General features: G+C 38.0%; 1 protein-coding gene across 19 annotated transcripts in view; it reads right to left on the bottom strand.

The window, feature by feature from the left end:
- The window catches only part of UNC80 (unc-80 homolog, NALCN channel complex subunit), a 228567-nt gene that overhangs the window by 77470 nt on the left and 136077 nt on the right, over positions 1 to 15020 (bottom strand). For all 19 annotated transcript variants that reach the window (XM_009444163.5, XM_003309448.6, XM_054680141.2 and 16 more), the window contains 5 exons: positions 9536 to 9643; positions 8261 to 8399; positions 4260 to 4441; positions 3555 to 3686; positions 528 to 714 (listed from right to left, as the gene is read on the bottom strand). In XM_009444163.5, the coding sequence (XP_009442438.2) occupies positions 528 to 714; positions 3555 to 3686; positions 4260 to 4441; positions 8261 to 8399; positions 9536 to 9643 (748 nt within the window). The remainder of the gene's footprint in view (positions 1 to 527; positions 715 to 3554; positions 3687 to 4259; positions 4442 to 8260; positions 8400 to 9535; positions 9644 to 15020) is intronic.

Raw genomic sequence — 15020 nt, 5'->3', positions numbered from 1 at the left:
AACAAAAGAGTTATTATTATCACATTGTTGTTGTATCACAAATGCATACTGCTCTCAGACCATAAGGCTTAAATAATTTTGAGTGTACTTAGAAAAGGAAAAATAAAAATTAAAAAAGCCCTACAGAGGAAAGACAGAAAATATCCCCTGAAGTTTTTACAAAAGCAGGACAGAGAATCACTCAATTCAGAATGATTAATTAATCATTTTTGATACCAACTGACAAACTGCACTTGTGAAGGTTGAAAGTAGTTAAGGAAAGATTGGTTGCATTTACTTTAATACACATAGTGGATTCAACAGTTCCCTGAATCATTCATTTAATGTAACTAATGTCCTCCTCTGAAAATGGCTAACTCTAAACTTCAGAAAACAACTTTTCTCTTTCTTTGGTTAGTGTCAGGAAGTGAGAGAGAGATGGAAGGGGGCATATCACCTCATGTCACATAAAATTGTCAATGTTAATTTCAGAGCACGTTATTTCCCTGAGACTCAGCCCCCCAAGAAGTCCTGTGTGCAGAGGGCACCTTCTTCTTCCGGTTCTGAGTTGGGCGTGCATGTGGGCTCATAGCAAGCCTCCTGGGTGATGGGGATGGCGGTGATGAGGCTGGCTTCTCTACCAAGTCGTTTCTTTTCTTCCTCCTGCTGCAAGTTCTTTAAGATGTGTTCTGCCCTTTGATGGGAGCGGGACACAGCCCGGGCTGAAAAGGATTTCTGTGGAGACATAAAGGCAAGTTCACTTAATAGCAATTCTTCTGCAAGGTCACAGGCATAAAGAGTGTTCCAATGAATGACACAAATGTAGTAGTTTGTCCTCAGGAAATGTTAGGATACCCATGATCCAGTTTCATGGATATTTGTCTTTTTACCAAATTTCCAAGCTGTGTATGGTTAAGCTATTTTTTTTTCATTCAATCAGAATGATTCTTCATGAACACCTATAATTTCTGGAAGGAATCCTATTTCATCTCAGGATTTGCGGGGATATCAATGATTTGCTCTTTAAATATTATGATCAAATAAAATTTTTAAGTACTCTATTTCTTTCTAGAATGTTTTGAACTGTTTTTGAAAGGACATTTATTTCAGGCCGGGTGTGGTGGCTCACGTCTGTAATCCTAACACTTTGGAAGGCTGAGGCGGGTGGATCACTTGAGGTGAGGAGTTCGAGACCAGCCTGAGCAACATGGTGAAACCCCATCTCTACTAAAAATACAAAAATTAGCTGGACGTGGTGGCGCACGCCTGTAATCCCAGCTACTCAGGAGGCTGAGGCATGAGAATTGCTTGAACACAGGAGGCAGAGGTTGCAGTGAGCCGGGATCACACCACTGCACTCCAGCCTGGACAACAGAGCGAGACCCTGTCTCAAAAAAAAAAAAGAAGAAGAACATTTATTTCATAAGGTTAATAAAATTGAAAGTCAGAATCATGGAAAGGACGAAGAAAGAGAGATCTCTCATATAAGCCAGTTAGTTATATGGCTTATTTCATTTCTGTAGCTCAAGTATTTGTCACACTATAAACACTTAATAATATTTGTGGAAACAAAGTTATGGAATGAAAAATATGAGAGCTGATAGTGTTACTAAGGTTGAATGTAAAATCTGACTCTATTTAACAGTAGCCAAGGCATACTGGAAAAATACCAAGAAAAACTCACTCCTCCATAGATGAAGGATCAGGAACAATGAAGAAAAGAAGATTCACTGTAAAACAGCTATTCTATTCATGTCTTAATTACGATGCTTATGCCCAGACAAGCTCCAAGAACTTTGGAGACAGAGTCAGTGGCCTCTGAGCAGGGAAGTGATCACTGGAGTTCTTCTCTATCCACTTGAAGTAATGTTTATGCACAATGGCAATTCCAGAACTCTTTGTTGGCTTATAGTCACACAGGGTTCAAGAGACAGGCAGGGGATGTTGATTACTCTTCTACAGGGCTGCATTTGTAGATAATCCCTTTATGGAGGATCTTAACATAAGACTAAAGGTTTCCTATGTTGAAAGGTAGAGTAGCAATTAAGAGCATTTTTTTTTTTCTTTTTGAGATGGAGTTTCGCTCTTGTCACCCAGGCTGGAGTACAATGGCACAATCTCAGCTCATTGCAACCTCCACCTCCTGGGTTCAAGCGATTCTCCTGTCTCAGCCTGCTGAGTAGCTGGGTTTACAGGTGCCTGCCACCATGCCCAGCTAATTTTTGAACTTTTAGTACAATCCATTTTCAGAGCCAGGTAGCTAAGCTGGTTTATTATATTAAGGCATAAGGTAAGAACTGTGGAATGAGAAAGATAACTGGATATAAAATCAAGGTACTTGATTTCAAATCCACAGTGAGCTTGGGATACAGATTGTGGCTGGCTCAGATGAACCCACCACCTCTTCAGGAGAAAAATCAAAGATAACTTTATGTTGGTGGTTCAGATGCTGAAATTACTGCACATATGGGAGAAGAACCAGGTGTGTATTTCTCTTTGGCAAGGTACCATCAGATATGAAGGTAGAATTAAAATAAAATAGGCATATTGTGATGGGAAAGAGTTTAAAAAACAGTTCTCCAAAGAAAGCGACAAATGCCTAGAAATACTATGAGTAATATGCAAAGATGTTCAAACTAATTTCATATATTCAACTAAATTTTTCAAAGAAGTATGAATAAAATAAACAGTAAGTTGTTTTGGCCATTCAAAGTGGCAATTAAAATAATAACACTAGTTAATAAGATACTTTTCAATTCTATTCTATAAGGACAAAGTGATATAACTTTTCTGGGGATATTTTGTGAGATGCATCAAAAACCTTTAATGGTTATTATTTTATTATTGCCATAAATCCCATAGGAATTTATGCAAGGAAACAATGATAAATTTGTGCAAAGAGGTGTTCTTTTTTCTATTTTTGCTTTATTTTCCAAATTTTCTACATTACTCTTGTAATTTAGAAAAATACTATTAAACAGGTGAAAAAGGCATATTCTGAAGATCAATTTTTTTCAAAAGGTGCATATTCTTGTTTTTTGTCTATAAATGGACTGTGTTCTAAATCTGACCATTTATGAGTTATATTACATATAGCAGTAATAAGAGCAGGGGTCTCAGAGTGATGTCTGTGATGATGACACTGATGATCAACAAAATGAAGAATAAACTAAGGTTCAAACAAGGAAATAGCTGCCAACTCTCTTCTTTTTCTTATTTTTTTCAGGGCCAGGGTCCTTAACTTGGCTTGTGTATTATTGGTTAAATAAGTATGTTCGTTTGTAATAAATAGAGGCAAAAGGGCCACCTTTGGCCAAGAAATCAATGCCTAATGCTTTTAGTAGCTTTAAAGGTGGCTTCTGCTTTGATTATAAAACAAGACTTTTTTTTTGAGATCTGCAAGTGCTCGCTACTCGATATTATTCTCTCTATTATAGTCACAAGGACAAAGATCTTTTGTGCTGACTTTCTGTGTTATTATTACATTCTTATGATGAGAATGAACAAATTACCACAAATATTAATTGTTCTCTTTTACACGTACACCATGGAACCTGGAAGTGTCTGTTACTCACAGACTGGTCTTCATTAATGGGGTCCTGGACACTCCCGCTGCACTGAGGAACCCACGGTGGGTCAAACATTGGGACAGATGGCATTCCAAGCACCGGCGAGGGAAGGGTGAAATTGATACTGGGAGGCGGAATCTGTTAGTTGACATCAGAAAAATTAGGTGAGAGGGAATATAAGCTAGAATGAGGCTGAAGTATAATGGTGACACAATCTCTCTCAGGAAGTGTTAATGATCCAAGTGACTTCACACAGAATGAACAAGAATTTTAGAAAAGGGCTATTTGCCAAGATTTTCTGTTATAGAGCACAAGATGAACCTATCTGGGCCTCAATTTACTAATTCATTAAAGGCTTTCAATCAAATGATCTCTATTTGAGTTTATCAACCCATCCTCCAAAACACACCTGTAAGTTTATATATAGCAAAATGTTTAGAAGATAATTCCCCAGACTTTCATATGCTTACCTCTGGGAATGCTGGTGAGATTTTGAGGTTTATAGAGACTTGATTTTCTTACTCTATATTCTTCTATATTTTAATTTTTTAACAGTAGGAATGCATTCATGTATGTTAGGTTTACTTATATGATCAGAGAGAAAAAAGAAGAATATCTTTGGCCACATATTGTGACTTTGAGGTTCAACGGTTTAAACAAACCTTGGGTTGGGTTTGCTAATGTAACTCCTCTGTGAGAAGTATCCCTCACCTTAAAAATCTGCTGTGCCCCTTCCTCCATCCGGGGCCAGACCTGATAGCGAAACCTCCAGAGCGTGTGGAACTTGAGGACAGCGTTCAGCCTCTGCACAGTCTCCGGGTGGTGGAACTCTGACATCAGCATGTCGGACACGGCCTCAGGCACCTTCACTGCACACAGCAGGAACATGGCAGCTAGAGACAGTCAACAATTCATCAGCTATGCTTTTAAAATATTGCTTAGTTCCTGGGGTTGGGGAGAAGTGGAAACTGCTTCTATCTTCTGAAAATGACTCCTGAGCTATATGGAGCTAGGCTACCAGCACTGGCAAAAGCAAACCTTCTTTGTACCACCCACAACCTTCCAATAGCTGGTGCGAGGGCAGCAACAACATGACATTTCAGTAGAATCACTCACTCTAAGCAAAGTTTCCTTTGACTCACAGTGAAAAGTGAATGCCAGAGGAAGCAAATGAAATTTAAAAAGTACATCCTGAAATATGTTTTTTAGGAGATAGCTAGAGTCATCTCTTAGTAACCCGAGGACAATAAATAAAGTTATCCTTTAAAAACTACCTCATTTACATTAGCTACACTTTAAAAATTCCACATCATAGGCTCTATTAGAAACATATATCCTTCCCAGAGATAGAAGAGGTTGAGAAACCAAAAGAGATTTAATGAGTCATAATACCATGAAAAATTATTGTGAAAAGCCAAATATCAGTAAGTGAAAGGCCAGGTTCCATGATAGGTTATAAAGCTAATGAATAATGAGCTTTATAAATACACTTTATAATACAGATAGAGGAGCCAGTGGCAGTTATAAAAACATACCCTACATGAGTATGTCATGAATCTCTCATGTTCTCTTTCACAGAGCCTAACAATGTGCTTAGGCAGTTGTGCCAGAAGAAATGGGGTTAAATCCTAGTAGCTCTGATACTTCTCTGCCATGAGATCTTGTGCAAGCCTCTTAACTTCTCTTAGATTGCGATTTTCTTTACTGGTGAACCTCCCAATAAGAACAATAATGATAATACTAATACCTGCTTCCAAAGTTGTTTTTAGAATAAAATAAAAGAATATATGAGAAAGTGCTTTGTGAAGTGAAAAGTACAACGCATTTCTAAAGTATACTGTTTTTTAAAAATAGAGGCAATGTAGTTGTAATGGGAAGGGCATCTATCTGTGCAGTCAGAAAATCTGGGTTTGGTTTCCTTGCCCTTTGAGCTGTGTGAACTTAGATAAGTCCTTTCAATTACCTGACTCAAGTTTGCTCATCTATAGAATGGTTTATCAATAAGATAATGCATATGATCTAGTTATTGTAATCATTATCTTTTGATAATACTTTTCTTTAGCCTACTAGGTGTTTAAGTCTCCACTCTTTCTCCTTTCCTTGCTTTTCTTTAAAATGAAACCCGCCCTGCCTCAATTTTTAAACACTAGGCTCATTCTTTAAGTCACTGCAGAGTTCTATCTTAATCTCTACTGAAAAAGTTTTCTTGTAATGCTCACGAATCCTCAGATCCAATGGTATTTGTATACCATTTGTTTCCTTTCAGTTTTTAATACCTTCATAATCTCCTTGAAGAATTATTTTCCTTTGCTTCCACAGCTTGAGATTATTTGAGTTCTGTACTTTTCTGATCACTTTTTCTGGCTGGGCTTCTTCCTCTGGTCCTCTAGATATGGAGAAGACCAGTGGCTTAGTGGTCACTCGTCATCTCTTTCTTCTCTACTAACCCTCTCCCAGAGAGCCCATCTACTCTCACTATTTCAGCTGCCATGTATACCAACTTGTTCCCCATGTTTACCTCTAACTTTGGCCTTCCTCTTTAGTTTCAGTGTCATGTCACCAATCATATATTACCAACTCTCCTTCATCTAAAAATTACTATTTCTTTTTGAAAAAAAATTAAAAATTTATTTTAAAAATATGCACTTAATATTTGTACACATGGAGTACATGTGGTATTTTGTTATATGAATAGAATGTAATGATCAAGTCAGAGTACTTAAAATATCCACCACCTTGAGTACTTATTATTTCCATGTGTTGGAAACATTTCAAGTCCTGTCTTCTAGCTATTTTAAAATATACAATACTTTGTTATTAACGATAGTCACACTACTATGCTTTTGAACATTAGGACTTATTCCTTTTATCTAACTGTAGGTTTGTACCCATTAGCCAACTTCTCCTCATCCTTCCTCTACAACAAAACACTATTTTTAAAACCAAAGTATTCCACATATTGCTGCAGTATCAAACTTAGTAACAATTCACACTCTGTATACAACATTGCTGTATGGCTCAGAAACCACCACTGGTTTTTCACAATTCAGTGGAAGGTCCACAATCATAAGCCTGTCATTCAAAGTCGGTTACAAGCTGAGTCCCACTCACCTTTCTAATATTATGGACTTGTGACCCCTCTACAAAAGCCATGCTAGCCATGTTAGTTTTCAGTCTCCTCAGGCTTTCCAAAAAGCCCAGTGCACGTCCACATTCACCCAGTTTTTTTTGTTTTTTTTTTTTTTTGAGACAGAGTCTCACTCTGTCGCCCAGGCTGGAGTGCAGTGGCACAATCTCGGCTCACTGCAAGTTCCGCCTCCCGGGTTCACGCCACTCTCCTGCCTCAGCCTCCCGAGTAGCTGGGACTACAGGTGCCTGCCACCATGCCCGGCTAACTTTTTTTGTATTTTTAGTAGAGATGGGTTTCACCATGTTAGCCAGGATGGTCTTGATCTCCTGACCTCGTGATCCGCCCGCCTCGGCCTCCCAGTTTTGCACACACCATCTTCCCTTCCTGGCTAACTTCTAGGTGTTCTTTAAAGCCCCGTCCACCTGTTTATATTTTCCATGGAAGTTTCCATGACTATCCCACATTTGGGGAGTGTGCCATTCCCTGAACTCCTACAGCGCTCTCTGAGAAGCAAAAACCTAAGCTTTAATGTGAACAAAGATATTTTACCAAGATATTTATTGCAGTATGGTATAAAAGAGCAAAAGGCTGAACTCCACCTAAATTTTCATCAATAGATCTTGTTTAAATAAATTACAATATGTCAATTCATTCAGTGGAACATTTTGTAGCCATTAAAAAGAGAAGAGGTAAAACTGTAAACTGATATTTAAAAACAGTCTTCTAGATATAAATGAAAAAATTCAAAGTGCACTTACAGCATGTCCCATTTGCATGAAAAACAAAACATTCAATACACAACTTACATATATACATACATATATGTGTGTGTTTACACACACACACACACACACACACACACACACACACACAGTTTACCCTAGAAGGATTCCTGAGAAACTTAAAAATTGTTGCCTCTGGGGAAAGGAATGGTGCTGGGAGGGGGAAGGGGGCTGGGGGATGGGGAGAGGGGGGCGGGTCATAGGAGAGAGGGCAATACTTTTAGCTTCATACAATTTTGTATTACTTGAATTTTTATCACATGTATTTTGAAATTAAAATAACCACATACAAATTTAGCGATCTGTATAAAAAGTGGAAAAATGAAGAATACACATTTTGCCTCTATCACTAACTAGCTATGTGGCCTTGGACAAATCACTTAAATTTTAATACATTTGCTTTGATATTACCTTTTGGACACAGAACATTACTCACATAAGATTTGATAAAGTTAATTACGGTGGTGCATGTTAAATCTAGGAGATGACACAAAAAAGAATTTTGTCTCTTGTGAAATATAGTGAAAGTGCAGGATCTGGGGAAAATCATTCTCTATAATTTGGTAACACCCTGAGAGAGACATATGCTATGGTGCAGACCATATGGTGAAATTGGAAGGGAGCACACAAACCCTGGGTCTACCTTCCTATAGCACACAGCTCTAGAGTCTACAGTTATAGCAATTGCCATTAACTTGACCTAGGAGCAAAAATAGAATGGAAACACCTCTCTTATTTAAACACTTGGATCAGTAACGGCAGTGGCAGCAGGCACAGGGTTCCAGGTGGTCTTTCTTTACCTGCTGCCCCTGCCATGTGCTCATCCATGCTGAGCAGGAGCTCCCAGGCAGCTGGCTGGATGTCTCCGTACATCTCCTCTGTCAGAATTGGTGCTGCCTTGATTAACAGAGATAAGGGAGCAGGCGACAAGCTCATCACCTGGGAAAAGATGGAAATCATGTTTTAAAATCTTTTAAGACAGTGAATACTGCACTTCTCTTGAAACTTAAAAGCCACGTCCCCTCTCTCTGCTTGCCTTAAGTGACCTTAAAATGCTTTCTAAAATGGGAGCATATTTAGTTGACATGGCATATGATAGATAAGCTTTATACCTTATAACTGAAGCATAATTAGAAAAAAATACACTAATTTTATGACGTTTTCACCACAAAATTGCTTTGCAACCACCAAGGAGTAAACTATATATTGAGTACAACTCCACAAGAAAAGAAAGACTCCAGGAAATACATCTTTGTGTTAAAAGTCTTCATAGATTTTTAAAGGATCCCGTTTTCCTTCCTAATAGTAGATTTCCACCAAAAACTATAAGCAGCCTGTAACTGATGAAAAAGCCCATTGTGAACATGCATGGCATTTCCCTTTGAAATACATAATACATTGTGGTTATTGCCCCAGATTAACCCACAAAATCCTTTATCCATTATTTCTGACAATTTGGGTGACAAATATAGGTTCTAGACAAGTCATCATCATTTCACATTCCAGAAAAATATGAACAATTTTTTTTGGGGGGAGAACACAATGATTTAGAGCTTATGTTGTAATAACAATATAACAATGTGTCAAGCACTGGATAAGTAGGTACATGAACCATTTTCTTTAGTCCATGCCATAATTCCTTGGGACAGGTCTAGTGTTGTAACCCCCATTTTATAAATGAGGTGACTAAGATCAAGAGAAATTAAATAACTTGCCCAAGGTCCCAGAGCCAGAGCAGCAGACATGGGATGTGAACCTAGACTGTCTCATTCCAAAACCCGTAAGTGTCACTGTTACACACATGCGGGAAGTTAGCTCTCCTGCAATGAAGACAGTGGGGAGAGCTGTGGTTCGAACCAAAGTTCCCAAGCCTTGTCTGTGGAAGCTGGCTATCTAGCAAGAAGAGATTTTTTTTTCCTGGCACACTTGGTGGCACTCTTGCTCACCAACTGAAGGGGCTTTATGCCGACACTGTACCAACTGATGTTGTATGTCCCAAACATTAGTAAATAGGCTGTCTGGAGTCCCCTCCCTGTTAAAAGTTCCATGAATCCTTCTGATCCAGGTACCAATACCTGAAGTCTGATGTACTTCAGCATTCCGGAATCTTTTTTTCCTTCCAGATTGGCATCTGAAACTCTCTTCTTTAGAGAAGGTGTCCTCAGGCATGACTTATCTGAGCACTGAAAAGACCAGGGATATGTAATGAAGAGTGATGTGTTTTCTAAAAACCCAACAGTGCTATATGTCCCCGCAATTCTCCAGGCAACCATCTTCTAGTGGAAGCGATAATTAAAGGCCTTTTTGTGGGTCCACATTTTCTAAAATTTATAAAAGCAGTTTATTTATAAAAGCAGTTAATTTTATAATAAAAATTAGCTTAGAGATATTGAGTAATGAATTCCTCTTTGACCTTTGAGGAAACTGGGATCTGGAGAGGTGGAGGAACTTGACTGAGTTGCAAAGCTAGTTATTAGCAGAAAAAGGAAAGGACAAGGATCTCCCCATTTCCATTTCAGGGCTAATTATATTTCATCAAGCAGTTAAAAAACACAAATCTTTTAAAATATTTAGTCAGATAAAATCCACTCTATCCAATAGTCCCTTCATAGGGTTGGATGCTGCAAGTTGAACGACTTGGTCATAAAGGAGAGAAAACATTTCATAGAGAAGTGTTAGGAAGTTAAAGGTCAAATACAGGACCCATCAAGGAAGCATGAGTTCATAGTATCCATTATCAAGGACTGAGTTGTACAGGTAAAATGATTTCTTTTCAAAAACCATACTCTTCTGTAAGAGGCAGCAGCTCTTCTTAAAAATTGTCTCCTCAACCAGGTGATTCATCTACATAAGGACGAATAAGACAATTTCTTCCTCTAACTCCTTAAATGCCAAGGGATGGACTGAATAATGCAGCTGGGAGAAGGATTGAACCTAACGAAGGCAGGCTTATTTATCCAGAGTCCTGATTCTTCCTATTTTTGCACTCCAGGCTGTGCAAAGAGGGAATCGTTCTCCTCAAACAGAATAAATGCTCATTTGTTTTTCCAGTGCCATGTCAGTGCAACACTTTCTCCCTCTAGCCAAGGGAAAAAAACTGAACTTCTTAAGAATTTTTGAACAGAGCTTCATAGTGTTATGGATAAAGATATTTTGAAAGAAAAGGCAAATCTAAAAGTGCATGGATATTCCAAGAAAGTCTTTCAAAACTCTGACAAAACGACCCAAGAAAATGCATCTATTATGTGACGAGTATAGAACCAACTTTTAAAATGAACCTACTTGAAAACAAGTGAATCAGGGCTCTTGTTGTGCTTTCTAAAGAAAAAATCATGGAGGTGCATACGTGGGAACACATATTATTTGGGGAGATAACTATTGCTTTGCTTTTTTCCCCTGTGAATGTGAAAGCAATATATAGCATAAATAGCATGCCCATTTTATATAATTTGAAGACTGTTCTAAAATCATATATAGCAATAGTTTTCCACATTAATATGGAGGTGTATCTGACCCTTGCAAAAGAGTCAAGATACTAAAAACTGGCACCTCTCTGTTTTATTATTTATATTTATAAAATAATAAATGTACCCCTGTTTGCACTCATTCTCTCTCCTGCCGCCCTGTGAAGGGCTGCCTTCCACCATGATTGTAAGTTTCCCAAGGCCTTCCTAGCCTTGAGGAACTGTGAGTTAATTAAGCCTCTTTCCTTTATAAATTACCCAGTCTAGGGTATTTCTTTATAGCAGCATGAGAACAGACTAATACAATCCCCAACCCAATGATAGCCATTATTAGTTCCTTTCAGCCTTTTCCCCCATGCATCTTAGCACAACTGTGATGATGCTATGTGTGGCACACAATTTTAAATTATTCACTTTACTATGATTTTATAAAGAGTATTTTTCCATTACAATTATTTGAAAATATGATTCTTAAATTTTGCAAATATTTTACCACTTTCTCTTTTGGTTGGACATTTTTTCTCCAGGAATTCTTTTGAATAATACTTCTTGATTAAATTACAGGAATTTTAACCAGGCAGATACAGGAAAATACTCAGCACACCAAAAAAAAAAAAAAAAAAAAAAAAAAAAAAGATGAGCATTTATATTTGTCCCTGATACCCTGTGTTTCTGCCTACCAAAGTATAAGTCAAGTTCCTCAAATATTTAATATCCTACCATGTTACCTTAGGAAGCATGGTGTGTTCTGGTGGCCTCATGATACTTAGGGTGCTTGTTTTAGTGGAAAAGGAAGGAAGCTGCAAGGGCTTTCACATCAAGGTGATAAGCTAGTAACTCTTTTTTAATGACTTGATTAGAAGATAGATATCACAGAGATGGGGGTATATGTGTGATGGGTTTGGGTACACTCTTGTAAAGGTCTTAAAGTCCCTCTATTGGTGTGACTCCTAACTCAGACTACTGGAAGGAGCAGGAGACTAGTTCCAAAGGCATCTACTAGTGGTCCTTTGAAGAGTTAGAGATTTCACTGGACTACAAGATGCACCTAGTGGTTGAAATGACACATCAAGCAGGGATCTGTAGAGAAACTCAAGATTAGCAACCCAAGACCAAAGGACAGAATAGTGATAAATTCTGGAAACAAGAGTGATAAATTCTGTCCTTTGGTCTTGGGTTACTAGTCTTGAGTTTCTCTACAGTTCCCTGCTTGATGTGTAATTTCAACCACTATGTGTATCTTGCAGTTCAGTGAAATTCAAACTCTTCAAAGGACCACTAGTAGATGCCTCTATTAGTGATAAATAGAGATTAGGGATAAATTCTGTCCTTTGGTATTGATAAATTAGTGATTAATTCCTCTACTCAGTCATTGTTGAGGTGGTTCTACCAGAGGGAGCTGTGTTCAATGGGAGGCAGTTATGCAGCCTCATGCTCTGTCAGGGTTACTTGGGAATCCCTGCTATGGGATAGGGTAGAACTTGGACCAATGACATTTTTTCGTATGTATATGTCTTAGAAAAATCCATCCTAGTTGACTCTGTGACTCCTCTCGGCATCCTGACCACTTTTGATTAGATTACCAATGCAAAACCAATTTTTTGACTGGCTAAGGATTTATCACTTGTGGTGTTTGGCCCAAAAGAGGAAGAGATGGCCCCCTCAAATTCCTGTCCTAGGGAATTAAGAGAAACAGTCTGAATCATTTAGTGATGGTTGCTGTGCAGAAAAATAATGATGCCATCTTGAAATTTTCAGTCTATGTACAAGATGAGTACAGCAATAGGAGCTGGCCAGGGGATAAAATGTTTGTGCGGATGGAGATGATGCGGAAAGAAGCGGAGATGAAAGACTATGTTCATCCTGAAATGGACAGCAGCTTTGGTTCTCATTTCCCTGAGGCTTAGCTGTTTCTTTTCCTGTCCCTAGTTTCATGAGATTCTACTGTATCCTTTGAAGAATCTCCCTAATTGTTTGAACAAGTTCAATCTTCTGTTCCTTACAACAAAAATTATTGACTAGAGAGGAATAATAATGGTTTTAAATAAAATTTTGCCTATTCATTGAATAATTCAAGAATATTTTTTGAGTTAACCATATGCCAGAAACTAGACTAACTTCTGGAGTAGGTGCCTGCACTCCTAGAGAAGTGTAGGAAAGACAGATGACAAACAAGTAAACAAATGAAAAGTCAAGATAAATAGAAAAGGAAATGCATGCATGAAGGAGGACTCAGTGTGGAAATAACAAGGTATTTATATATTTCTTCTTCTTTTTTTAATTCTAAAAGAATTTAACACTGTAACAAGGTGTTTAAAATTTGGGGAAATTGAAGTCAGCCTACTGGGCTCTCTGAGAAAGGGATTTCCTCGTTTCTGGGAAGAAGTTTATGCCAACAGAAATGCAGTATTTCTCAAAAGGTAACCTAGACTCTTTATGCCTCATACGCCTTTAACACATGAATTATGTAAGTTATAGTGGACAGTCATCCTGGCCCATGAAATTAAGATCCAGGGCCTGGTCTTGGCCTTACAATAATGTTGCTCATAGATAGCTTTAGGAAAAATGTTGGTTCTGCAGGAAGTCAGCTGACCTCTTGACATTTGCACTGGAATTTGCTTTATGGAATTTACCCACACTGTGTCCTTTATTTTTTTGAGCATGTATCACAATTTGTTCCTCTCTCCTTTTTGGTTGAAAGAGGAAAAAATTTAATCTGCTCCTTTTTTAAATTAACAAGCATTAATTAAACATTTATCCTATTTATAACATAGCTTTGGACAAAGTACAGACATAGAGGAAAAATCTCAGAATTCTTTGGTAAAGGTGATATATACATGTAGAATGACATTTTGTTTTTTAAAAACCCTCAATTTTGGAAGTATACTAAAATAGACTAACAGATTGTACAGTGAGTCCCTCAGCATTGAAATGTAGATTAGCAAATTGATCAGAATTAGATGGGTTACAAAATGTACTAGCTGCCACAAATATACTCTGCCATAAAAAACCAATTAAAAAGAAAACAGGAATGAAATATCAATTGCTCATAAGACACGATTTTATTCAGAATACTGCTTTTACTCTTGCTTTATTGCCCACTCTGTTTTCATTTTTCATCTGGAAATGTGGGCATTGTTCATTTATCTGGCAGATTCACAACAGGCAAATGAAAAGTATCATGAGAGAAAGCAAAGAGCTTGTGGAGGAGGCTAGCATTTTGGAAATAAAATGTTTATCACAGAGGAGTCAATTCATCTTTTTAGCTCTCTACCTGAATGACTAATTACAATATGTTAAAGTTAGAAGCACTTATTCATGCTTTACTTTCCCTTTCCTTTTCAGAAACATAAGCAATAGCAGAAGGTTGGTAAGCCTTTTCTACTGCTTCAGGCCAGGGGCCTGGTTGAGGCAGAGTGGAGGGCACTCATGAAACACCCTAGGACTACAGCTCTACTCACTCACTTAATATTAATAACTGCTCTACTATTACATAAGTGAGTACTCTGTTAGGTTATCATGCAGGATACAAAATGTGAAAGACTTCCTCAGTTCTCAAAAAGCTTATAATTAAGTGCAAGAACATGCCACTGCTCGTAGGATAAAATGAAAGCCTTCCCATGGTCCCACATGGTCTGGTCTCGAGCTGCCTGTGCAGCTTCATCATGCATCACAGTCCTCTGTGCTCCAGCCATGGCCCTTCATACTCACCTCTTCTTGCTGGTTGGCAAATCTGTATCCAATTAACATCTATGCATCCTTTAGTCAAAGCTCACCTGTCACTTTATTGGAAAGGCTGTCTTTTATTTTCCCCTACAAGACCAAAGCCTCATTCATAAACTCTCTTAGCACGGTGTAGGTCTCCATTATTTCACTTATTGCAGATGTAATTTTACATCAATTTGGGAGTTTTATTTGATCAATGTCTGTCTTGGACTAGATTATGTGCAGTATATGAGGGTACAAACTGTATTTTTTTTTTTTTTTTTTTTTTTTTGCCCATTATTGTACCCAGCGCAAAGTATGGGCTCAGCATGGTCCACAGGTTCTTTAAAAGTCTGTTGAATAGATGAACAGCTGGCTGGCTGGATGGATG

The sequence above is a fragment of the Pan troglodytes genome, chromosome 13 (genome assembly GCF_028858775.2).
Source record: "Pan troglodytes isolate AG18354 chromosome 13, NHGRI_mPanTro3-v2.0_pri, whole genome shotgun sequence".
Taxonomy (NCBI): domain Eukaryota; kingdom Metazoa; phylum Chordata; class Mammalia; order Primates; family Hominidae; genus Pan; species Pan troglodytes.
Note: the sequence above shows the minus strand (reverse complement) of the source record. Positions and strands in the feature narration are given on the sequence as shown.